We start from the raw sequence: 24,970 nt of genomic DNA, 5'->3' as shown, positions 1-24,970 counted from the left end.
ACTAGTCTCCCGTCCCACGACTTCACATCATCCTCATCCTCCTTTGTCCGCCGGTTCCGATCGACACTGACGAGCCTCGCCTCCATCGATCGACTGACATACGACGACATTCGACTCTCTGGTAGAACCGAGTGCGATTCTGAAGAAGAGAAAAAAGAGACACTTTTTTTTGCAAAAAAAAAGTCAATCACAAACCTCGTTGCTGGAATATTGCCGTGGTTTTGTGTTTGTCACTTTTTTTGCATTCTTGTCCTCTTTGATCATCCTCAAACCGGTCCTCTATCAATACGACGGACGGCTTTACCGCCAAGCCGTGCGGCTAACCTCTCAAGTAAGTGGGCACATCTCTCTTCGCAGAACGAACTGAATGAATGGAACATGGAACGGAGGAGAGAAAAAAACACAAGTAGGCGGGCCTGGGCTTCTTTCAGTTCAGCAAATCAGGAACAAGCTTTCCATGGTGGTTCCCCTTCTACACCAACCAATCGCTTAGCCTGCTCTGCCACTGCACTTGCACCCGACGGCACCACTGGCACCACTGCGTCCAGGGCGACATTTTACTGCACCGCTGCCCCAAAGTGGAATGCATGGACCACCTAATTGCACCCGACACTCTTCAGTCCAGTCACCCCCCCCCCCCCCCCCCCCCAAAATACGATCCATCCATCATAGAGGTACTGCCTGCCCTGCCCTGCCCTGCCCTGCCTGCCCTGCCTGGATACTATGGAACAGAAAAACAGAAGCAGCCAACCACCACAGCACAACACACCCACGCCTCCGCCGCTCGCCTATCTCACTCCGCCAAGACATGGAAGAAGTGATCCTTCTGACATCGGACGGATTCTTTTTTTTGCCACTGCACCACCACCCAGAGACAGCACGGCTCCACTCCGTTATCTCTTCCCGCCCACGCCCGGCCACCACCGTACCACCGTCCCTCTTGTCGCGACATTGATTGTGTCACGGGCAGCCCAGCGGTGTCACAGCCCAGCAGCAGTCCCGTCGCAGCAACGCCCAGCAGCCCTGTTTGCCCGGGCTTCCACTTACTTAGTAGTAGCTGTGGTCCGTGGTGCCCTGGGCTCACTGGTTGGTGAGGTGGTCGGGTCCTTCTCCCCCGACACACGATCCACTACACCTTACGTACCTCTCTCTACCTACCCTATCAATTCCCACTCCAGTCCCATTCCCATTCCCCACCACCCCCTGCAGTTTACAGTAGTAGCGTTCGGGCTGCTCTGCCTTGCCCTGCTTCGGATCGTAGGTAGCTTGCTTGGGACTGGAGTCAGGTCCTGGGCAGTTCCGAGACCGATGAATCAATCACTCAGTCAGGCAGGCCTGACCAGGGGCAATTGAGCGGGAAGAGCCCGCCCGGCCTTTTTTTTGGTTTTCGCCATTCCAGTTTTTTCGCCCAGCCCAATCCACGCAGTCAGTCAGTCAATCAATCGCTAGCGCGGCGTCTCAGTCAGACAGCGACACTAGTGGTGGTGACAGCACTCAGCACTCAGCACTCAGCACTTTAGCAGTGTGTGTGCATTCATTTCATTCATTCCACCTGGTTCACTTGCATTCAGTTCAGCAAGTGCACCCATACCCATACCACCCCCCTCCCCCCAAGTCCGGAACTCCATTCCATCGATCCATCATGGGTGGGTGGCTGCCCTGAACTGATGATATCTGCCTTTGAATCCCGTCATTCCCAAATCATCCTCTCCACAACCCTTTCCTTCTTCTCCGCATCCTTCGTCCCTTTCTTCTTTTTTTCCAATTTTTAATTGCATATACAGCGCGACCATAATACCTTTTAGATTTCCCTTCAATAGACAAAAACAAAAGACGAGCAATCGGGCAACCGCTAACCATTCACCTCTTTCGGCAACTGCAGCTACCAAATCCAGTTCCTCTTCGATTCTAGAAGTGGAACCCTTGGGACCTTGGTTCTTTGACACCGACCGCCGTCGACAAAGAAACAACCCCCTCTCCCACGCCACCAAACCCGTCGAGGCCGCCTCCCGCTCCGACGCTTTAGTACATTCCTCCATGTATTAGGCCCGACACTCCGACTACCTCGTCTTCTCTCGCTCCACTCTACGTATCTTTATCACCGCCGGCAACACTCGCTTCCTCTCCTCGTCGCCATCGAACTCGCTCGACGACGACGACATCCCCGGTACTCCTCCCCACGACCACACACAAATCGCGGGAGAGAATGCCTTACACACCACCCTCGCACAGGTCTCCGGCCTCGTCGGCACCCTCCTCACCAAGCCAGAGCCGGAGATCTTCGATCCACCAACAACAACAACACAATGGCGGCCCCACCTCGCCAACATCATCCACCAAGCCCGCACTCCCCCGATCGGCGTCGTATCTTATGAAGCACCGACGAACCCCCTCGGCCCCGGCACCCGCACAGCATAACGAGCTGTCCCCGTCGGCGACCGTGGAGGATCTCAAGGTCATGGCCCTCAACAGCATCGTGCGCCAGTCCCCCCCACCAATAACGGGCGAACGACAGGGCATGCCCGCCGGTGCCGTCATCTCCCCTCCCGACTCGGCTAGTGAAGACGAGGGTCAGCTGGAGATGAAGAAGGAGGACACGCAGCGTGGCAGGACCATCGAGAACCTCAAGGAGCTCAAGGACGCCATCAGCCAGATCCCCGTTCACCGCTCGTGCTCGCCCAACAACCGCACCGACATCCCCGAACCCATCATCGCTGAAATGAAGGAAAAGACAAGGCCCGATGCCGGCGACCTGCTAGTACTGCCGTCCCAGGCCAAGGCCATTGCCGACATGCAGCAGAAGCAGGACGCCGCCAACGGAGTCACCAACCGCCGCTTCTCCCACAACCGATCCGCCACCGAGTCCAACATTGTGCTGAACAAGTCTATGGAAACCTCGCTGACAGGATCGGACGAGGACACGGACGAAGAGCGGCAAAGAAAGCCCCCCATGGTGCGCAAGAAGTCGGGCGAGCTCGTGCGGCCTGCTCTGCGACCTCCCTCTCGCCGACGGCCCTCCAGTATGCCTGGCACACCCACCTTCAAGGCTGTCCACTTTGACTCGCATCTCGAACATGTTCGCCATTTCTTGCAGGTCGACCGCCCGTTGGCCGTTAGTGCTGGCTCATCGCCGGTCGATAGCTATGATAGCGACACCGAGTACCCTTTTAATGGGAACGGGAATGCGAACGACCAGTCACAAGCGCGTCAGCCTCCCTTTGAGTGGGAGCTCGTCCTGTCCAACTTCCCCGCCGATACACCACTTCGCAAGGCGCAGCCTGTACGTCTGGAACGTGTTTGGCTATCTAGCGACCAAAAGTGCCTGATAGGGGTCGGTCGCGGTGGTCAACCTGGCCTTCCACAAGAGCGTTACTTGCCGGTTCACCTTGGACTACTGGAAGACCACCTCTGAGGTCTCGGCCGAGTACATGAGCCAGATCGTGCCCTCGGAGTCGCCTCTCGGGCAGGATCGCTTCAACTTCACCATCAAGCTCTCCGACATGGCCAACCTCGAGTCCAAGACGCTCTACTTCTGCATCCGGTACAACGTCAACGGCCAGGAGTTCTGGGACAACAACAACGGCATGAACTTCCAGATTGACTTCCGCAAGAAGGCTCTCCCGACCAACGGCAAGAAGGGTGTTATCGGCGCTGCTTCTCGTACCGTGAACGGCCTGCCCAAGAGTAACCGTCGCTCCAACCACTCGTCTGCGGCACCAAAGCCCAAGTTCGCCCCCATCGGTGCCGATGACTTTGGTAGCAGGAGCAAGCTCAGCTTTGATAGCTCCCTTGATGACTATGATGATGACGCTCTTCCCGCTGGCCTTCGCCTGCGTGGTGTTAAGAGCACCACCAGCATTCCCAGCGATAACCTGCCGAGCCGTCTGTCTGCCCCTAGCGGCCAGGCCTTTGCTAACCGCTACGACTTTGGTGCCTCGCTGGCCACGGCCATCCAGACCGCCAAGGACAACCTGCCCAAGAAGGATGACGGTGGTCTTTACATGAAGTCCTCCAGGAAGCCTGCTGCTGCGAACTCGTCTATCCAGCGCAGGGGTCACCCTACTCTGACTACTCCTGTTGCTTCTGCTCCCGCTCCTGCTCTCTCTGCCCCTGCCCCTGCTGCTGCCCCTAAGAAGGCTCCTGCACCTGCTCCTGCACCTTCTACCGCTGCTCCCGCTACCACCTCAGCAAAGCCTTCTTCTCTCAACATTCCTGGCGTGTCCACCACTGGCAGCATTGCTTCGTCCTCGTATGAGGAGCTTGTTAACAAGTACTGCTTCGTAAGTTGTCCTTCGCCCTGGGTATCTGGTTGATAGCATTTGACAAGCCTCAAGGCCTCGCACAATTCACGGTAACGGTCATTAACAAAATATCTTTATTGCAACAGTTTGGATCCACCAAGCAGTCCAGTCCTCAGATCAAGGATGGCAGCTTGCGCAACAGTCGCTTCGATAGTGCCAGTGACCTTCCCCAGCTTGCCAGCAACAGCAGCAGCAGCAACTCGAGCTACGAGGGAAGCCCCGTCCACAATAACTTTTACGGTATGGGATCTACGGCTCAGCATCACTCGCTGCATCCGAGGGATCCCAACCCTTATTTCTCCCATGGAGGTTTCATGAGCTTTGTTGGGGGCTCTCCAGCCGAAAGCCCCCTCAAGTTGGGCTTCCCGTCTCCGCAAAACCCGGGTAACCCCTCAAGCACTGGGCCACGCACTGGCCCTGGCACTAACAGCTTTGGATCTGGCTACGGAACCGGACCCAGCTACGGATCGCACTCTACTGGTACGTCGTCGAACGAGTACCCATATCACCACAGCACCATGTCTTATGCCGATCGTTTCCCGTTCTACTCAAACAACTTTAACTATGGTGGCGCGGAAGCTCATGCTGCGACAGCTATTAGGGGGTAAATGATCATCATTTCATCTGCTTGTTTGCGGGGGTCTATCGCCATTCCATGGATCCCAACAACAAGGCGGCCTGTTTCTGTATATGAATTCCACACATGTAACCTGTGGGATGACAACACATTCTCGACATACCATCACCGGCCTCGACATAAACCTGCTGTTTTTTTTCCTCGTCTCCTACTCATTGTTCTTGTTTTTCTTTTCGGCATTTGCTTTCTCTGGCTTTGAAGCATCCACTAGTTTGGCGTTTGGGTGGTTTCTTTTTCCTACTTCTCCTTTCAACAGCATGATGATCACGACTTCAAACTTCGGTGTACGATTAAGGGAAACTGGCGGATTACCGGCACGGACAGGTTTTCTGGTTTTCCTGGATTGGAGAGTTTTTGGTGGTCGCGTTTGTTTCTTTATGGGGGGTTAGCTGGCCTGCAAACCTCGCATTCGCTGAAAGTCAACATTGGCGACTCTTTTCGGGTCAAGGAGAGCCAGGGAGCGCTTCATTCTTTCCGACATCACCTCACTGCACAGCCTCATCACCTCTTCTCTTTCACACACTTCGGCAAGCACATCAACCCGGCCCTCGCACACTCTTTGTGATAGCCGATGGAACCATCATGCGCTTTTCAAGAAACCAATTTGTCACTGGGTCTCCTTTCCCAGTTCGTCGTGGCAGTCCTTTCAGGCTGCCCGACTCGGTTGTCGAGCTCTCCTCCTTCTGGAAGTCAGGGAGCAAGATGATGGATGAAAAGGTTATCTGAATGGTCTTTCATGGATTCTGTCACCGAGTGGCTGTTATTAGTACTCGGTTAGGGTTTAATGTACTTGCCGCAGTTGTGCGTACTCAGTTGGGTAGTCAGCCGGTCGTCCAACAGCAAAGGTCCCAAAGTATTGCATCAACAGTTACTTCACATGGCATCAGTCCGCTCGGTCGAACCCTATCCTGGGCGCGAGACTTTTGCTACATTGTGGGTAGCTTGCAGTTTTGGTTGAGCTTATGCTACACGACATGACATCGACAAAGTGCACACATACATATAAGAGACAGTAGGCTTAGGAGAGACGTGAGTGACTAAGAAGGATTGTGCACGACTGGACTGGACACCGGACTTGAAAAGGGAGCATAATGTCAGATAACAGAGACTGGGAATAGAGCAGAGTCTCTCTTGGGGTGGACTAGTCATGGCGAGTTTTGAGCAGGTCGGCGGGGGGGACTTGATTGGCAGTTTTTTTTTTCTTTTTTACTAGTATGTTCATTATGGCTTGGCTGGCTGGCTCGCGAAGGTTGCAATGGTTAGGTTAGGGGTCAGGAAAAAAACGGGTATGATTGATAAATTTGATGAATTGCACACATACATCACGAACATACATGCGCACTTGAGTACCTACCTACAATGACAAGCTGACATGAGATGTTATGTTAATGTTGTTGTTGTTGTTGTTGTTGTTGTTGTTGTTGTTGTTGTTGTTGTTGTTGTTGTTGTTGTTGTTGTTGTTGTTGTTGTTGTTGTTGTTGTTGTTGTTGTTGTTGTTGTTGTTGTTGTTGTTGTTGTTGTTGTTGTTGTTGTTGTTGTTGTTGTTGTTGTTGTTGTTGTTGGTGGTGGTGGTGGTGGTGGTGGTGGTGGTGGTGACCTGATAAGCATGCTCTTGTTTTATAGTTTACAGTCCTGCTACGACCTGAAAGCCTCAGGTGGCGTCAACGCCCATTCAAGTGTTTCCCTCATGTCTAGGTATCCTCATGTCTAGGTATTGACTCTGAGATTGGGAAGTTACATGTAGTTGTCAATTAACAGTTCGCCATTGTGCATCCAATGGAAGTGGAAGTCTTACGATGAACCCCGAGACGATGACGTCCAAGAAAACACCTACAGTCGTTGCTCAGTCTTGGTTACCTCTATGCACAAATACCAAAAGGCGGCAACTTGTCCCATACAATCTGACCCTGTTTGAAGCAAACGTACATGTACATGTAGGTAGAGAAAATCTTAGGTACCTAGATCTGCGAGGGGTCTGTTGGCTGCTTGTACTTTGGAAAGAGCGGAGAAGAAGGACGCCTGAGAGGGCAATTGGAAAACTTTCAAGTTCTTATGCCTGCCGTGCATTGTATAATAGTAAGTAGGTACCGTACCTGTCATTTCTGTTTCCTTTCTTGAACCCTCTTCAGCTGTATGTCCTTCACGGCTCAGAAGGTTCGTTGTTCCCCGTAGTAGTGCCCCCGAGTTCTTTTTTTCTTCTTTTTTTTTCCCCTCACAGCTTCTTGCTTTTCACTTTGTTCAGTCTCTGTAGAGGAGAAGTACCTAGGTACACTAGCGAACATACCTCTACCTAACGAACGGTCCCAGTGAGACCCAGTTGTTTTCAATTGCTCAAAATCTAGATATTTTCCTCTTTCCGATATTTATTCCTTTGTTTCCCATTATCAAGTCCTGTTTTCTTTCCTCCCTTCTTCTTTCCCTCCGGTCCTCCGCTCCAGCCATGTACATACATGTACTCATCCACCGGACCTCCCTACCTACCTACCTTACCTACCTACCTACCTACCAACAACACACCTAAACCCCACCCTGTCCATCCACCGACACCTCCCATCATCCGGCACATTCAAGTGCTGTCCCGCGTAGTTGATCCACGTGTTATCATACGGGCCATTATACGCGTTCTCGTTGCACGCGTTCCCGCCATGCATGTCGATCGTCCAGGGCAGCACTGAGTAAAAGGACTTCCATTGATCGCCGTAGCAGTTCAGCGCCGACTTGATTTCCAGGATGTCGGTGGCGTTGACGACGGGGGTGTAAAGAAAGTCGTTGGTCACGTTGAGCATGTAGATGTAGAGGTAGTTTTTGGTGATGATTTGGGCGAGGTTGGGGTGGCCGAGGATGATGGAGAATTCGTTGCTGTGAGGGAGGGACGGGTTACTTGGCTGATCTGGTGGTACAACGAAACGGGTAGGGGTCGGTGGAAACTGAAGGGAGAGTTCAGTTCGGAGGGGTAACTGTAACGTACCATTTCAGATCTCCGTGGCTGTCGGTCCATGTCACGCAGTTGAAGTCGTTTGCGGCTTCGCGAGCGTCGAATTTTGAAGTGGTTCTTTTCGCAAGAGCGATGTTGTTGTCACTATCGAGACCAAAGTGGGAAGGAGCTGTCGAGGTGAGGGCTGCCGAGATAATGGCCCACAGAAGGGAGAAGAGAGCTTCGTGTCTCATTGTCACTTTGCTGTCACAGGTTGTGGAAGATGATGATTTTGATCGTAGACTAAAGCTGTTCAGTTGAGAATGACGTGATGAAGATCTGACTCTTTGAAGATTCGCTCGTTCGGATAGTGTACTGGTAGGATTGGAAGGTAAAGACAGGAAGTGGAAAGGAAGGGAGGAAAGAGGGAAAGAAGGAAGGAAGGGAAGGAAGGGAAGAAGGTTGAAGATGGGTTGTGAAACCTAAGATGGTGAGCTCAAGTTGAATCATATAGCAGGAAAGAGCTTCATGTTTCCACTGCTCGGCCCGAAGGTTCTCAACTGACGCAAACTCCGTCCATTGCACGAACTCAATCCACTCACAAGGCATGAATCATCGGTAGACGTATCTGTAGTACACAAAGTTCTGGTATGTGAAGCTATTGAGCCTCAATAATCGATACGAGATATCTTCAGGTATCCATGGAGGTAGTTTGTGTTGCAACTCGTACACGGGCAGGTAACGATTAATAATCCTAACAACTCAATCAAATCTCCCATTACACCGTTAGACCTTGTGTCAACCTGTCCCCTTTATCTCACAGCCATCACCTGATGGGGAGTTTGGAGAGTTCATGCTTGAAGCAAAGAACCGGGTTGTGGGGGATCAGTCAACATGATCTAGCTCGTCTCCAGGTTCTCGAGCGCCCGGTACTTCTTCTCGTCTTGGTGTTGCACAGGATCGGGAGCTGGTGTGATGATGGCGGGATGATGCGGCCGAGAGCGGGAACGGCTGGATCGGCTGGAACGTCTGGCCTGGACTCAGACGGTTGGAGGTTACCAGCCCCAAGTTGAGGGTAGAGTGGTTGCTGTTTTTCAATGGATAAGTTCAGTTACCAAAGTACCTCTACTCAGGTACATATATGGAAGACATCACTTGCTTTTCCGCTATAAGTCCCGAATGGTGGCTTCGTTATGGATATCTCCACAACCTTTTCTTGGGTTTTTTTTTTTTTTTTTTTTTTTTTTTTTTTTTTTTTTTTTTTTGGAATGGTCTCTAAACTTTTTTCCTGAGCCCTTGTAGGGGTGATAACGCCGTTCTGAACTTGTATCCTGACCATGTCCTCACTTTTGCGTCATCACATTCCTCCCATGATCTGACCAAACCATTTACCTGCTTCCTTGATGTCTGGTTCCATCCCTCCTCAAGTGTTTATTGACCATCGTGCACCTCACGCTTCCATGCCATTAGCTGACTCTCACTTAGTTCAACAGCTTTGCTGAAGAAGATGTGATAGAGAAAGTCTGTACCAGGGCGGCAATAGGTTAGCGTTCGTCTTGTATGTATGGAAGAACAGACGTTATGGAACGCAAAGCAGAGGGTCGGGTGTCTAGCAGGGAAAGGGCGGGAATTCCATCCAGAAAAAGGGCGGACAACAGTCTGGCCAGTTAAGCCAGGGATTGGGGAGTAATGCCTCGAGGGCTTCAGGGCTTCACCCTCGGCAAATAACAGGCGGAATCTGTCTTCGAGGATTTGGAACAGTTTAGTCATGGCCTCCGGGTACCAAACGGGATGCTCTCCGTCTATGTCGTCCATGGAAATGTCGTCCGTGGAAAGTTGTTGGCCGTTTAGGCGATTGATACCCTGGTTGATTGTCCACATGATCTCGATCTTATAATATTGTCTGTCGTTGTAAGTAGGGTCAACATCTGGGCCGGGGTGGTCAAAAGCAAAGGCAGCAGTGACGGCCATGCGCTTTCTCACGGCTTCGGTCGTTGAGCTGCAAGCTTCAAGTTCGAAGAACCCCTGTCCCGAAATCATCATGTTTTGGGAGACCCCGAAAAGATGCGTTGACCAAAGTAGCTTGCTCAGAGGCAGGCATCTTGGATGCTCCTGTGGTGAGGATGGTGTCTAGAGCAAAGTCTCGCAATCAGAAATCGACCAGGAAGGTAAATCGGAAGAGATTGGCACGCCGGTGTACCTACAAGCGTTGAAGAATGATGCGTCGTGATTCACGAGGGGGTGAGTGTCCTAGTGACCGAGGTGGGAAAAAAGGTAGTATTGGACTTTCAAACAAAGCTCGTTGGTCATGGAAGTCAGACACTACTGAAGCCATGGTACATGCAGGAGGAAAGCGTTTGCAGACATGGAATAGAAGGTAGGTAGGTAGCCTTGGAACCCAAGCTGGGTCGGGTCCGGAATCAGAATCGCAAAGTTCTACCTTTCCCCAACAACCAATATCCCTTACTTCAACAGAAAGAACCAACCATATTCTTCAGGAAAACACTTTGACACTCCCTTTGGACCTTGGTTTTTCAGAGAAAACACCGCCCGAAAATCCCCTTTCCCTCACCCACTCCCACCGCATGTACAAGCTGCTCATACTACAGCCGACTCTGAAGTGCATGACCGAGGATCCCTAACGCCTTGGAGACCAGCACCGTCACGTTTCACCTTCTCCGCCTGGTCTATAGTCACAAGGGGCGGGGGCGCTACTATTGCGGTTGTCACGGCATTCGTTGAATATACGGATGGCAGACAGATGGATGGCGTTGCTAGAGATGACGGGGAAAGGACATGAAAGAAGGAGTTTATGATCGATAGACTAAAGCACCAAAAGAAACATCAAAATAGTCTGATAACCACTTCGCACCTGGTAGCACCTGATTGCAGCTGCGGCCACTCCCAGTGTTCGATAAGTCTTTTGTCCGAGTCCTGACAAACAGTTGATCCACGATGTTGAAGAGCGTCTTCGAATTCGGGGGTCCGGATCCAAAGCCGATGAAGCTGTTCGGTCAAAGCGTCTCAACTTCCGTCAAAGCGTCTCGGTGGGGCAGAATACAGTTGATGATAAACTCATCTGTTTGCCGGCCATGGTGGAGATATAACTCCGCGATGACATCACAACCCCGAGCTTGTGAGCTTGTGAGTTTGGTGGTTGAAGGTAACTAGCCAACACCAGAGATGCCAAAATGGGAAAAACCGAAAGGCATGATGGGGTCAAAGCTCAGAATCCAAGTGTCGGGATGTCCATGAATAAGGGAGAACGATCACAAGGGAAAGTCAAGTCTGAGTCGTCATAGTCTGTCCGAGCTCGGAGACATCAGTGGTATAAGAACATCCCAACTCCCCCGTGAGAGGCATCACGTACCTTTGTCAACACTCAGCAGAACGAATACCTCTAACCGTATCACCACAACATCACAACGACACTGCCACCATGGAAAAAGTTCTCCAGACCGGCCTCTCGCTAGGCATGTCGGCAACCTCGGGCATCCACTCCAGCAAGCCCAACCGTGCCCCTCGCGAATTCGACGGCAAGAACATCATGCCTCCCAGCTACTGCCCCACGGCCAAAGACCGCGTAGTCTTTCCGGCCAAAAATGGCAAAGTCGAGGCATCCCACATCTGCATTGGGGCCTGGCCATGGGGCGACAAGAGCACCTGGCACTACAAGGAGGAAGAGTTTCCAGCGATCGAGGCTGCCTGGCGCCAGCTCTACGACGCCGGCATCAACTTTATCGACACGGCCCAGGCGTACGGCAGCGGCGAGTCCGAGAGGCTCGTGGGCAAGCTGGTCAAGGGTCTGCCTCGGGATAGTTATGTGATCCAGACCAAATGGCTCGGGACGGCGCTGGACGCCAAGAACTATGTGCACGCCAGCGACGCGCCGTACAAGACGCTCAAGTCCAGCCTGGAGCGGTTGGGGCTCGAGTACGTCGACATCTATCTCGTGCACGGCCCGACGCACCCGCAGAGCGTCAAGACGGTGGCCGAAGGACTGGCCAAGTGCGTCAACGAGGGGCTGGCCAAGGCCGTGGGCGTGGCCAACTACGGCAACGACAAGGTGCTCGAGATGAAGGCGGCGCTGGCCGAGCACGGCATCCCGCTGGCGACGAACCAGGTCGAGTACAGCATCTTGCGCAGGTACCCCGAGATCCACGGTGAGATCAAGATGTGTCTCGACAACGGCATGGTCTTCCAGTCGTACTCGTCTCTGGCCCAAGGCAGGCTGACGGGCAAGTACACGGTCGAGCACCCGCCGCCCAAGACGTACAGGTTCTCGAGCTATCCGATGGAGGAAATCAAGGAGACGCTGGCTGTGTTGGAGAAGATCGCCAAGGCCAGGGGCAAAGCCATGGCCAGCGTGGCGCTGAACTATAACATTAGCAAGGGGGCATTGCCTCTTGTTGGTATTCGCAACCCGGAGCAGGCGAGGCAGGCGATTGATGCGCTGGGTTGGAGGTTGACCGAGCAAGAGATTATTGAGCTGGACCGGGTGAGTGTGGAGGGGACCAAGACTGTTCTTTGGCAGCAGGGGTAGATGTTCTTGTGTCGATGTCGTTGATGTGTTGAAGGAGGCGTACAAATGGCTGGATACCCAAATTGTGAATGCTGTTGTCGGGTGTTTTTGTTTTGTTTTGTTTTGTTTCGTTTCACGAATTCGGTTGCTGGAGAGAAATTGAGCCGAGCAGATTGAAGCCGTTGGTGCCGAGATGCCGTTCCGTGCCGCTGCATGCCGTGACAGATGTGGGGTTAATCCACGACTTGCCAATTGTGGGTTAGCTTGACGATAAGCCCTGATAACGACCCCGCCAAAGACCTGGGCGGGGCCGGGGCCGGGAGCTGCCCCTGCAGTGTCGTTGCCCCGCCCTCGTCGCCGGGAAGGAAGCACCTTCGAATCTTCAATATCCCGAAGCAAGGCGCCTTTCAACAGGATTACAGTAACATTGGCCAGGATCAGACAATTCTCCTTGTCTGTGGTGTAATAACTGGTTCTCCATGCGAAACCTCTTTTCTTCCCTCAACACCATCTTCAAGTTCCCTACCATCATCACCACCACCACCACCACCACCACCACCACCGCCGCCGCCATCGCGAGGTTCTCACATCATCATCATCACCGGTATCGAACCATGACCACCACCGCCGCCAGAATGGACTTTGAAACCACCCTCAAGGGCAAATACCCGGCCAAGCGACATGCTCAACGCGTGGCCGACTACATCCGCAACAAGATGCCCGGCGCTTCCGGCGTCCTCTACCTCGAAGGCCGCGCCACCAAGCTGCTCGAGGACAACGATGAGGCCGAGCCCTTCCGCCAGCGCCGCTACTTCTACTACCTGACCGGTTGCCCGCTCGCCGACTGCCACTACATGTACGACCTGGATGCCGACAAGTCCACGCTCTTCATCCCGCCCATCGACCCCGACTCGGTCATCTGGTCCGGCCTGCCGGTTTCTGTCGATGAGGCCAAGCAGCGCTGGGACGTTGACGACGTCAAGTACACCAGCGATGTCAACGCCACTCTCGCCCACGTCGGCAGCAGCAAGCCCAAGGGCTCTTCCGTCTTCGCCCTCGCGAACCAGGTCTCGGACAAGGTCACCTTCCTCGAATTCGACAACAAGAACTTCTCCATCCTCAAGGAAGCCATCGAAGTCACGCGCGTTGTCAAGGACGAGTACGAGCTGGCCATCATGGCCAAGGCCAACGAGATCAGCTCTGACGGACACAAGATGGTCATGCAAAAGGTCAAGCACGTCCAGAATGAGCGCGAGTTGGAGGCTGTTTTCCTGGGGCACTGCATCGCCAAGGGCGCCCGCAACCAGGCCTACCACAGTATCGTGGCCAGCGGTCGCGCGGCTGCCACGCTGCATTACGTCCCCAACAACGCCGACATGGCTGGCAAGCTCAATCTTCTGCTGGATGCGGGAGGCGAGTGGGACTGCTATGCCTCGGACATTACCCGCACTTTCCCCATTAATGGCAAGTTCACCAAGGAGAGCAGGGAGATTTACGATATTGTGCTCAAGATGCAAAACGAGTGCATCGCTGCGCTGAAGGAGGGTGTGCTCTGGGATGACGTTCACCTCCTTGCGCACAAGATTGCCATCGACGGCCTTCTCCAGATCGGCATTCTCCAGGGCGACAAGGATGAGATTCTCGAGAGCAGGACGAGCGTTGCTTTCTTCCCTCACGGTCTGGGTCACTACCTGGGCATGGACACCCACGATACCGGCGGCAACCCCAACTATGCCGACAAGGACACCATGTTCCGCTACCTCCGCGTCCGCGGTCGTCTCCCAGCTGGCAGCGTGATCACCGTGGAGCCCGGTATCTATTTCTGCAACTTTATCATTGAGCCGTTCTTGAAGGACCCAAAGCACAGCAAGTACATCAATGCTGATGTGCTGGAGAAGTACTGGGATGTTGGTGGTGTGAGGTATGTCGACTGTGATTTGTTCGCGTGTATGGTATGGAAAGGGCGAATGCTAATTTTGTCGTTGTTATGCAGAATCGAGGACAACCTGGTCATCACCAAGGACGGCACGTACAACCTCACGACAGCACCCAAGGACCCCGAGGAGATGGAGAAGATCATTCAGCAGAGCTGAGACAAGGCTGGACATGGAGAATACGTGCTATTTACAACCTATCATATACCCAATACATGCGCCGTTCGACTGTTCACCGGTCTCCATTGTCGACGGGCTGAACAAGTACGATGTAGATCCAGGGTGTTGATCACGGAGCCTGCGCCGCCACCAGGATGACCTTGCGAGCTTGCCATCGCCTAGCTGCACCGGCAGATGAAGATCGAGGTCTTCCTTGTTCATTTGCCGAAGCTGACTGTAGATCTGGGGACTATCGGTCTCGCAACCGAAACCTGCTTGTAACTGCAGTTGCCCTTCTCCACCACGTCTTCTGTAGTATTCCCCCGCTCAACACCGCTTCCCGATGCAACGCGATAGGGACGACCTAAAGGGCTCAGGCTCAGGGGCGGAATGGGTACGGAATATGGGCGCGCTCGTATGGAAGCGGTGTTGGGTCGCTGCCGTACTACTGTCTGCCTGACCGCAACTGAAGTCAAAATGGGCTGACACTGATATGCGGAAACAAGGTTCCGTGATATTGGCGCATGTTCATCTTCGCCCATGTCAAGGATGGCATGACAGCCGAGTTTGCGATAGTATCGACGGGAATGCGCATTTCTTCGCCTCCTCAACACACAAGAGACGCAAAGGAAAGTAGTGTGCACCCGTTTTTCACTAGAATGGAACGGTAATCAATTCGCGGCACTCATTGGCTCCTAAACGCTTGCTGATAGTTGGTCCGGTGGAAGTGCCGGTCGGTTTAGGCCAATCGTCATGATGCGTTCACGAGCAGTCCGTCATGAAGATCTTCGACGTGAAAGCTTCGGTGCATGATGCTCCCCGAGGTACAACACACAGGAGTACATACATACAGCAGCAGGAACGGCGTCCCCAAGCCAACCGCTGCAAGCGAGCTGCGAACTTGGCACCTATGGTAGAGGTACCTAATCAACCACCTCGTGCTTTGCACGCGAAGTTCCATCACGACGGAACCGACATGATCCTTTTGTCGGGATTGACCCACTTGCCAACGGATCCTTGGTGTATCATTGGCAACTCTTGTTTTCCAAACCCAGGGTGCGGTTCGAGTCCCTCTCAATCACAGCTCCAGTGACACGTCATGCCGTCTATCGTGGTCCCCTGGATGGTATCAACATGTGTGGACATACTGCGGCCGTATTGCGCTTGTGGGGGATCGATGATCTCGCCTGCCTCGCGTTCGCGCCGTCGTCTCAAGGTGGCAGCCTTTTTCATCGACCGCCTTTTTGACGACTTGGTGCTTACACCCATCAATTACCCAATGTCTGTTGCTTCCGAAGGCGTGTTTCCTCGTCGGAGCTGACGCCGGTCCAGTCTTTTGCAACACCCAAAAAGGTCCCAAAATTCATGTTGGATTTGTCTGGATCTTGGCCCAATCCCTGACTACCCACGAGTGACCAGTTCGCAGCCGTTCGGTTAAAGTATCCAGGGTCTCCATGACTCTTCGAAATGTTTGGATAGAGGCTTGCGAGATCCCTGTGGACCTGTCTTAGTACCTAGACTATGTCCTGTGGTACACAAGTCTACAACGGGTCGGGTCGGTTCGGGTAGGGTACCTCCTCCCTCCCTAGGGGCAGATGGCCAAGTGGAGGAAAGGATGGAAAGGCTGCCGACCGCAGAAACCAAGTGGCCGAGGTATCCAGGCTCTACACCACACCACACTATCTTTTGTGGTGGCCGGAGTCGTCGCCGGTGACACCCACCAAAAAGGGAAACTGGCCCAAGCAACCTAATCTAACCAATGCGAGTTTATGTTGGCAAACGTGGGGAATGACAAGAAAAAATGGGTCGTTCATTGTCAAGTGCCCACTACGCATATCTCCACCCCTACACCTTTGGACCATGCGTCTTGTTCGGTTCGGGTGGTCAAGAAGGGTCATGAAAATCGCCCAAGTCGGGGGGTATGGTTCGGCATACAACCAGACCCCCAAGAGAACCTTCTCCCTCATGCTGACCATGGACGGCGGCTGGCAGATACGCTCGGCACGCCTCCTGAAAAGGACTCAAAAGTGATAATGATGAACAAGAGATTACCTACTCTCCGAGAATGGAACCCCCCTTCATGGACCTTTCGGGCGATGGCGTTAAACTCGAATAGTGTATAAGTCGGACGTCAAACCCACCCCTTCCACCCGTTGAGTGAGCCAGTGAGGGGATTCATAGCTCCCAGTATCCATTACACTATTAGAGACGTTTATCCACAAAGGAAACTAGTCATTACCCATCTCCACCACCAAAGGGCCTTCTCAGAAACTCGATATAAACGCCATCAGACACTTTCTTTTTTGCTTTTTTGTTTGTCTCTTGTCCCTGGATTATCCCAGTCTTCCATCCGTGTGTGGCGTGCTCGTCATTATTACATCAGTCAGTGTGAACAAATCACACAACACCAGGCCTTTGTTTACTTTTTTCCATTTTGGGTAACCAAGCATCCACAAACACCCACAATGGGCTCTGTCTCACCCACGTTTTCCACCCTGCCCGCGGGCGTCAAGGTGCAACCAACCCCTTTCCGTATCAACGTTGCCGAGTCCGACCTCGCCCAGTTCCGGTCCCTCATCCAGCAAGCCATCATTCCCCCAGAGCAGTTCTACAACCAGCACGCCAACGCTGCCACGGGCAAATTTGGCATCACACGCGACTGGCTGATCCAGGCCCGGGACTACTGGCTCAACACGTATGACTGGCGGGCCCAGGAAACCTTCATCAACTCCTTCCCCCAGTATAAGCAAACCGTCGTCGGCCCTACCTCCGGCCAGACATTTGACCTACACTTTGCCGCCCTCTTCTCCCTCCGCAAGGATGCCATTCCCATCATCTTCATGCACGGCTGGCCAGGCTCCTTCTTGGAGTTCGTCCCGATGCTGGACATCCTCCGCTCGCGGTACACTCCCGAAACGCTCCCCTACCACGTCATCGTCCCTTCCATCCCCGATTACGGCTTCTCCTCTCGTCCCAACGACTCGGCCCTCCAAGAGTTGAACATGGAGTTTGCGGCGGAAGCCATGAACGAGCTCATGCTGTCCCTCGGCTTCGGCAGCACCGGCTACGTCGCCCAGGGCGGCGATGTCGGGTACGCCCTCGCCCGCGCCATGGCCAACAACCACGACGCCTGCAAGACTTCGCACCTCAACATGTTCATGTTCACCCCGGACCAGTTCGCCGCGTGTCAGCAAGAGCCCCTGACTGAGCGCGAGGAGAAGCTCCTGACGGGCACCAATGCGTGGATCAAGCAAGGGTCGGCATACGCCTATGAGCACGGCACGCGGCCGTCCACCATTGCCTTGACGCTCAGCACCAACCCCGTCGCCATGCTCGCGTGGATGGGCGAGAAGTTCATCGAGTGGTCTGACAACAGAAAACACGGCGGCTCCCGCCCGCTGTCGCTGGACACGATCCTCGATGGCGTATCGCTCTACTGGTTCAGTGGGTGCTTCCCGAGAACCATGTGGAGCTACCGCAGTCTCGTGCCGGCCATTGGGGCGACGGCCGTCGTGCAGGAGAGCTTGAGCGTGCAAAAGCCGTTTGGGTACTCGGCGTTCCCGGTCGAGATTGGTACCCTGCCGAGGACGTGGGGGAAGAAGTTGTTTGGGGACCGGTTGGCGTATTACAAGGAGCATGAGGTGGGTGGACACTTTGCGGCGCTGCAGGAGCCCGAGAACTTTTTGGATGATATTGAGGAGTTTGTGAGGTTTATCGCGCCCAAGGTCGGCTTGGCTAAGGGTGGGAAGAGTGCTTGAGAAAGATGAAAGATGGGATGGAATCAAATAATTACCTATTTACCTGTAGCAATGTTGTACACGAAGGAGATGGATGGGTTTTACTACTAGTTTTAGACTACTGTTGTGTTTGGATATACCAGTCATTATTCCCATGTTTTTGTTGCTGCTTTCTTGCTTTTTTCTGTGTGTTTTTGTCGGCACTGCAGCAATGCTAGTGGTATTTCCAACAGCCGGGTTCGTGAGAGAATTGGATGCTGTCCTTTTGAGGTACTTTGTTGTTGTTTCCCCTTTTCTTCCACCTCACTGCCCACAACATCAACATCAACATGAATTTCATGATCATAGGTAGGTAAAGGTCACCGCCATCTTCATTGTCGTTGAGCCCATGCACCAGTTCGTCCTCTCATGCACCCCCATTCACACATTCCTCTCGCATTCTCTACAGTGTACCCGCCCAGTGCTACCACCCCCCATTGCTACTACCTTTCACGCTGCATGTGTCCACTGCAACTCTGTGGACGAACACCGTAGGAATTCCTTCCAGCAGCACCCTCAATCACATGTCAACATCCTACCTTGGGTATCCAGGGCAGGAAGGTACACCGGCTCGACGAAGCGAACATCCGCAACACCGCTGAATTAAGCAATCGCATTGGCCCGGATTGGATGCTCCTGTGCAGAACATACTAAGCGACCATTCTCATGCGGGCAACCCACGGCAATCAATCAATCAATCGTGCGGGGGGCAGCATCGAGTATTGTTTGGGATAAGTTCCTGAACTTTCCGACATCCATGCTCATCATCGCATGTTTATCATGTTTTATTCCATGCTTGAAATCAACCGACCCGATTTTGATCCTCGTCTACTCGAAAGGAAATGGAAACAGAACCAAACACACCGACTGTTATCTTTGGAAAAATGAACTTATAATGACGTATTCCGAGGAAAGTATCGCGGCTACCTACAAATCGGGGAGTGGTGGAGGTGAAGACTGCCTGCGTGTTATCATTCAGGCGGGGACGGTCACCACCAAAGACATGGAAATGGCTCGGGGAAATATGGTACGAGAAACATGACGATCACCGGATGCGAGGTGGAATTGTCATTTTGACTCGGATGCAGAGAGGATATCTGATCGATATCACCATGGATTCTTTTCACTCAAATGTCCACTGATGTTCGACCAGAAATGGGAATCCCGAACAAACACCGGAGAGCCAAGAGCAAAGCCGAAAAAAGCCAAGCAATTTGAACATCGCCGCCCAATTCTGTTCCCCTCCCGTCGTCGTCCCGCTCCGAAGTACACTACACTAAAACCAAGTGGAGTTTCGGCCAATCTAGCGGCGGATAGTTCCTTCAACCCGAACGGCGCCGGCCCGCGGTTCTCGTCTCGAACGGAGACCACCCGGTCGGCAGTTGCATTTCGCGATGAGGGTCCCGATACATGTATGGATCCAACGCTGTGTTGCTGCTTTGGTTCTACCAAATTTGTGCATTGACGGCCCAGCATATGGACAGGATGACACCAACAATTTCGATCGGTGATGTGCACGGTATGTAAACTCAAGATGAGTAACTGGAACCCCAGCCAAATCTGACCTCCCTACAGGTTCGATGGGACAAATATTCCCTACAATTATCCGAAACGAACGCATCTTCCTCTTTTGCGGCGAGTTCCATCCCTGGCGGCTACCTCTACCCAGTCCAGGAATACGGTTCGACGTCTTCCAAAGATCAAGGCCATGGGCTTCAACGCCGTGTTTTTCTTATATATATTAGGGATTACTTGACGGAGTTTTTGCCCTAGACGAGTTCTTTTCGCCCAGCACCCGAAGCCGACATCTACCTTACCGCAAGACCGGATCCGTACATCAACGCCGAGGTAGCAGCCGGAGGACTTCCGGAGTGGACCCTTCGGGTCAAAGACCCTCTCCGCGAAAACGGTACGGAATGGCTCTGTTCCATCGAATCCTACCTCTACACGCGCGAAAAGTAGGAAAAAGATTAGCTGACTCTCAAACCACCAACGGCGGACCGGTGGTGTTGGTGCAAGTCGAAAACAGATATGTAACATAGAGGTATAATCGGAAGTCAATGACACCAATGAACTTCCCCGCCTATCTCAACTGCGGCAGCATACTTCGACCCAACTCCTCCTCCGCGAAACCGGCATCGTCGTGCTCTTGATACACAACGACCTCGGACCACCTAGCCCAAGACAACTGGACCCCTGGCTTGGCTCCGGACTGGGCTCCATCGACCTCTACGCCAACGACGCCTGCCCCCTGTTCCACGACGGCGGGCACCCCAATCCACGTCGCAGCAATGAAACGACGATCCACGCAAATGGGTCTAAGGGTCTGGCGCGCCTTGCAACGACACAGTGTGGAAGCGTCACGATGGAGTTTAGTGCGATGAGTTGGCCGGATCCAACGACGTGGTGTTCGGCAGCTGAGGATTGATACGACAGATGGATAAAAGCAAAAGTTCTCGGAGACCATAACTCATCACTTGGTTCAACTTCCAGGTTGTATCATCACCACAAAGAGCACCGTCATCATGTCCTCCTCAACCACCAACGGCTCCAGCAGCCATGCCATCACCACCACCACCAACACCAGCGATATGGAGATTCCCACCATATTCGGCCTTCCCTGGGTAACCCCAACTTTCGACCCTTCCGTCACAGATATTGTGCCCACCATGCATACCTCTTCCTACCCGGCCATTAACCCAGCCCTTAACCCCCTTCTCTCCCAAGCCGGGAAGACAGTTCTCATCACCGGCGCCACGGCCGGCATCGGCTTCGCAATGGCCAAGTCGTTTGTCACTGCTTCCGCTTCCAAGGTCATCATCACGGGTCGAAGGCAGGAAAGACTCGACGAAGCCGTTGGTCTTCTCCGCCAGCACGCCAAGGAGCTCGGAAAGCAGACGGAAGTAGTCAGCGAGAAGTCCGATGCGGCGAACATGGAGGAGATTGACGTCTTGTGGAAAAAGTTGGGAGAGGAAGGAGAGGTGGTGGATGTGCTTATCTTGAATGCGGTTGGGGAGATGGCGGCCGGGGGCCTGTGTGAGGACGGGGGCAGGACGACAGTTGAGATTTGGGCCAAACTCGAAGCGAACCTCAGGGGACCGATGAGATATACCGAGCTTTTTATGAAGCAGGGGAAGGAAAGGCAGAAGGTCGGTTTGTTTGTTTGTTTGTTTGTGCGAATGATGATTGCTGGAGTTGGAGGAATGAGAAGAATGGCACGGCTGACGCAGAGAACAGTTCCTCATCAACATTTCCACTGCCTCTGCCCACATAAGCTTTCCCGAGTACTCGCCCGCTCTCTCCTCCAGCCCAGAGTACGGCTTCACCAAGGCCACTGCTGGCCTCTTCTTTAGGTACATTGCTCAACGGTCAGACCCGGAGAAGATGCAGGTGGTGAGCATTCATCCGGGAACAATCTACTCGGAGTTGTGGCAGGGGCTCGGCGTGGAAAAGAGTGTCCTACCGTTTGATGATAGTAAGTCTTTTCCAACAATCGCATGCTTTTTTGAAAGAAGATTTCTGACAAAAGGTGAAATACAGTCTCGCTGCCAGCTGACTTTGCTGTCTGGGCAACCACCAAGGAGGCGAGATTCATCCATGGCCGCTTTGTTTGGGCTAACTGGGATGTAGAAGAGTTGAAGGCCAAATATGCGGAGCGATTCAAGGAGGATGCTGAACTGTTCAGGTTTGGCGTGTGTGGTTTGGCTGGGAGTAAGCTCCATGTCATTCAATGATCGCGTTGACTGGAGGTAGACCGGGCAACCATGGAAGTGTTACCGAGGGGCATCAGGACCTCGGCACACCTTGGAACACTCACCATTGTACACTGCAAGACTCTCGAACTAAGAGTCAGACAACTTTTGCACGATAGATACCCTTTCCATCATTTGTCCACGTGGAAGTTGACCGAAAGGCGCACGTAGAGGCAGCTGATTCCAACACCTCCCAGGATCACACCTTAGCCCCGGGGTACTAACCCCATTCCTATTGGCGCGCATCTTGTTTCAACCTCACAGTATCATCACAGATGTTCAAAACATGGGGAAGGTTGCAGTAAACACTTTTACCGGTTGTGGTACCACTCATGCCGGGTTTCGAGGACTTGGCACTTACCGTTTGGTCGACGGTGACAACTCCGTGAACCGGATCCGGTATGTGCATGTCAACCACCGTGACCTCCGTCGACACATCCATGCTTTGAATTGGCCTTGGCTATGACTTTTCCTCCGAATATCAAAACCTATAGGTTCGCCTGACGCCTCGCTTTGACGCCAAGCTTGATGATCGGTCAATGCTGTTTCGTAATGAAGGAACAAGAATTCGGCAGTTGTTTCTGTGAAAGGAGAACGACTTGGGTTGAGGAATGGGAAGAGAATGTAAGCTGGTGAATGAGATCAAGTTCAACCACCAAAGTCAAGTCAACATGAACTGACGGCGACAACAAAGATGTATAAAACCCCCTCCACTCCTTCAACACTCACTCCCCATGCATCCAACCAGAGCAACCCATCCAACTCATTCCACCTCGTTTTCTCAGCCTCAACAAGCCAGCCTCCGAAAATGGCAGGCCTTCACTCCCGCCTCACCACTTTTCTCCTTCTCCTCCTCTCTGCCCTCCCCGCCATCGCCGCCGCCGCCCCCTCCTCCGGCTGCGGTAAAGGTCCCACCCTCCGCAACGGCCAAACCGTCACCACCAACATCAACGGCAAATCGCGTCGCTACACCGTCCGGCTTCCGGACAACTACAACCAAAACAACCCCTACCGCCTCATCTTCCTCTGGCACCCCCTCGGCAGCTCCATGCAAAAGATCATTCAGGGCGAAGACCCCAACCGCGGCGGCGTCCTGCCTTACTACGGCCTGCCGCCCCTCGACACGAGCAAGAGTGCCATCTACGTGGTTCCGGACGGGTTGAACGCGGGCTGGGCGAACCAGAACGGGGAGGACGTCTCCTTTTTCGACAACATTCTGCAAACCGTGAGCGACGGGCTGTGCATCGACACCAACCTCGTCTTCAGCACGGGCTTCTCCTACGGCGGCGGCATGAGTTTCAGCCTGGCGTGCTCGCGGGCGAACAAAGTCCGTGCCGTCGCTGTCATCTCTGGCGCGCAGCTTTCTGGCTGCGCGGGCGGGAATGATCCGGTGGCGTACTACGCGCAACACGGAACGTCCGACGGCGTGCTGAATGTGGCGATGGGAAGACAGTTGAGAGATCGGTTCGTGAGGAACAATGGGTGTCAGCCGGCAAACGGGGAAGTGCAGCCTGGTAGTGGGGGACGGTCTACGAGGGTTGAGTATCAGGGATGTCAACAGGGTAAGGACGTGGTGTGGGTGGTGCATGGCGGAGATCATAATCCGAGTCAGAGGGATCCGGGACAGAACGACCCGTTTGCGCCGAGGAACACTTGGGAGTTCTTTAGCAGGTTCAACTAGGAATTTGTGGGGAAAGAAGGAGTTAGGTATGAAAGGGAAGGTGGAAGGATCAAAGGGGTGGTGATGATGTAGATTGGTGATGGAGAAGGGCTGAAGGAGAAAAGTTACCTGGGAAGGAGAATAGTTGTTTTTCGCAATGGAAAATAGTAAATCGCCGCTTTAGGAAGAAAACAATCTTCGAGAATCGACCTCATCTGGACAGAGAAAGATGCATGAGTGGGAGAGGGGAATGTCCGTTCACAGTGAACGAGTGACGTTGAACAAATTAAGCAGATATCAACGCCGTCAGTACACCACATCATCAAGCCCCGTAACTCAAATCAGCCTCAACTCTCAAAAACAAGTCAACCATGAATCTCTTTAATGCTTTCACTTCCATCCTCCTCACACACACACAAGCCGCCCTGGCAGCCCCTCCAACGCAATGTGTTCCTACCTGCGAGAGTCATGTCCACAGCGGACACGCGTACACTGAGGTCGATCCAGATGATAATTGGAATACCTGGGTAATGTGTGGATTGAGTACCTAGTCGGATCAACATGTGGACGTGCCAACGGATACGAGGTGTTTTGCGAACGTAGCGATTACTTATAACTTGTAAGGTGAATAATTAGGGGGGAGGGAAAGAGAGGAAGTGGGAATGGCAGGACTGTGTGTGGGAGTTGACGGTATATGAGAACAGCTGCAGGGAAAAGGGGCATGTAAACAATTGGATTGTTGAAAGCAGAGGCGAAAAGTCCGACCGACTTCGTTGCTTCGTAGACAAGTAGCAAAAGTTGTGTGGACCCACCATATCAAGTTATGTCTGTTCACTTGTTTCTACACAAAAGGTGTATGCCAAAAGTGAACAAAAGCGAAGAAGAAGGAAGCAAGAGAGCGAAAAAAAAAAAAAAAAAACTGGGAATGAACACCAAAGCAAAAAAGTTAGAAAGAATTAAGGAAAAAAAAAGAGGTTGTTGGTGATCATCGTGCGACGTGGGCCTGATTCGAACAGACGCTCCCGAAGGAACAAGATTTCTAGTCTTGCGCATTAGACCACTCTGCCACCACGCCATCTTATTGGTTGATGTTATTCGGCTTTGGTCCAGTTACTATATTCTCATGACTGAGAAAAGAACATAATTCCTCTACAGAACGTCATTGTCGACCACTTACCTCCCTTATTGCATTCCGCATTGTCTTCCCAGTCATCAATCAGTTGAAAATGTCAATTACAACATAGCGGAGCCCTCTCAACCTAACTCCCAACACGCATCGCGGCTTTTGTGGTAAGTCCCAAGTAACCGCACCGAG

General features: G+C 52.9%; 8 protein-coding genes and 1 non-coding gene across 12 annotated transcripts; 6 read left to right on the top strand and 3 right to left on the bottom strand.

Annotated features, from left to right (window-relative positions):
* Positions 1–656: 656 nt before the first annotated feature.
* On the top strand, positions 657–6,321 carry NCU08779. 2 transcript variants are annotated; one of them, XM_011395663.1, is made up of 4 exons: positions 657–3,280; positions 3,330–4,280; positions 4,388–4,781; positions 4,903–6,321. In XM_011395663.1, the coding sequence occupies exons 1-4, from the start codon at positions 2,207–2,209 to the stop codon at positions 4,911–4,913; spliced, it is 2,430 nt and encodes an 809-aa protein (XP_011393965.1). In that variant the 5' UTR covers positions 657–2,206; the 3' UTR covers positions 4,914–6,321. The 2 variants fall into 2 exon arrangements, with proteins under 2 accessions (XP_011393965.1, XP_011393964.1); XM_011395662.1 differs by having other exon boundaries at positions 1,799–3,280; positions 4,388–6,321.
* Positions 6,322–7,225: 904 nt separating this feature from the next.
* On the bottom strand, positions 7,226–8,106 carry NCU08780 (hypothetical protein; the record flags this gene model as incomplete). Its single annotated transcript, XM_951130.3, has 2 exons — positions 7,226–7,797; positions 7,907–8,106. The coding sequence occupies 2 exons, from the start codon at positions 8,104–8,106 to the stop codon at positions 7,437–7,439; spliced, it is 561 nt and encodes a 186-aa protein (XP_956223.3). The 3' UTR covers positions 7,226–7,436.
* Positions 8,107–9,333: 1,227 nt separating this feature from the next.
* On the bottom strand, positions 9,334–9,895 carry NCU08781 (hypothetical protein; the record flags this gene model as incomplete). Its single annotated transcript, XM_951131.1, has 2 exons — positions 9,334–9,375; positions 9,431–9,895. 2 exons carry the CDS (start codon positions 9,893–9,895, stop codon positions 9,334–9,336), a joined length of 507 nt encoding a protein of 168 aa, XP_956224.1.
* A 1,250-nt stretch (positions 9,896–11,145) lies between these two features.
* Positions 11,146–12,395, top strand: NCU11289 (aldo-keto reductase; the record flags this gene model as incomplete). The annotated part of the gene is made up of 1 exon (XM_001728228.2): positions 11,146–12,395. Exon 1 carries the CDS (start codon positions 11,292–11,294, stop codon positions 12,393–12,395), a length of 1,104 nt encoding a protein of 367 aa, XP_001728280.2. The 5' UTR covers positions 11,146–11,291.
* A 354-nt stretch (positions 12,396–12,749) lies between these two features.
* NCU11288 lies at positions 12,750–16,604 on the top strand. 2 transcript variants are annotated; one of them, XM_011395701.1, is made up of 3 exons: positions 12,750–14,295; positions 14,368–15,134; positions 15,196–16,604. In XM_011395701.1, exons 1-2 carry the CDS (start codon positions 12,854–12,856, stop codon positions 14,465–14,467), a joined length of 1,542 nt encoding a protein of 513 aa, XP_011394003.1. In that variant the 5' UTR covers positions 12,750–12,853; the 3' UTR covers positions 14,468–15,134; positions 15,196–16,604. The 2 variants fall into 2 exon arrangements, with proteins under 2 accessions (XP_011394003.1, XP_011394002.1); XM_011395700.1 differs by having other exon boundaries at positions 14,368–16,604.
* Positions 16,605–16,932: 328 nt separating this feature from the next.
* Positions 16,933–18,347, top strand: NCU08783 (epoxide hydrolase; the record flags this gene model as incomplete). The annotated part of the gene is made up of 1 exon (XM_951133.3): positions 16,933–18,347. One exon carries the CDS (start codon positions 16,933–16,935, stop codon positions 18,223–18,225), a length of 1,293 nt encoding a protein of 430 aa, XP_956226.1. The 3' UTR covers positions 18,226–18,347.
* Positions 18,348–19,116: 769 nt separating this feature from the next.
* NCU08784 lies at positions 19,117–22,114 on the top strand. 2 transcript variants are annotated; one of them, XM_011395664.1, is made up of 6 exons: positions 19,117–19,270; positions 19,332–19,655; positions 19,728–19,762; positions 19,819–21,392; positions 21,481–21,718; positions 21,784–22,114. In XM_011395664.1, the coding sequence occupies exons 4-6, from the start codon at positions 20,769–20,771 to the stop codon at positions 21,975–21,977; spliced, it is 1,056 nt and encodes a 351-aa protein (XP_011393966.1). In that variant the 5' UTR covers positions 19,117–19,270; positions 19,332–19,655; positions 19,728–19,762; positions 19,819–20,768; the 3' UTR covers positions 21,978–22,114. The 2 variants fall into 2 exon arrangements, with proteins under 2 accessions (XP_011393966.1, XP_011393967.1); XM_011395665.1 differs by lacking the exons at positions 19,117–19,270; positions 19,332–19,655 and having other exon boundaries at positions 19,660–19,762; positions 19,819–20,152; positions 20,273–21,392.
* A 689-nt stretch (positions 22,115–22,803) lies between these two features.
* On the top strand, positions 22,804–23,676 carry NCU08785 (fungal cellulose binding domain-containing protein; the record flags this gene model as incomplete). The annotated part of the gene is made up of 1 exon (XM_951135.1): positions 22,804–23,676. The coding sequence occupies one exon, from the start codon at positions 22,804–22,806 to the stop codon at positions 23,674–23,676; it is 873 nt and encodes a 290-aa protein (XP_956228.1).
* A 972-nt stretch (positions 23,677–24,648) lies between these two features.
* Positions 24,649–24,730, bottom strand: NCU15250. Its single transcript has one exon. It is a non-coding gene; the product is annotated as a tRNA-Ser (tRNA).
* Between the last annotated feature and the right edge of the window lie 240 nt (positions 24,731–24,970).

This window comes from Neurospora crassa, linkage group III (genome assembly GCF_000182925.2).
Source record: "Neurospora crassa OR74A linkage group III, whole genome shotgun sequence".
NCBI lineage: Eukaryota > Fungi > Ascomycota > Sordariomycetes > Sordariales > Sordariaceae > Neurospora > Neurospora crassa.
The sequence above is the reverse complement of the archived record's forward strand: the minus strand, read 5'-3'. Positions and strand labels throughout refer to the sequence as shown.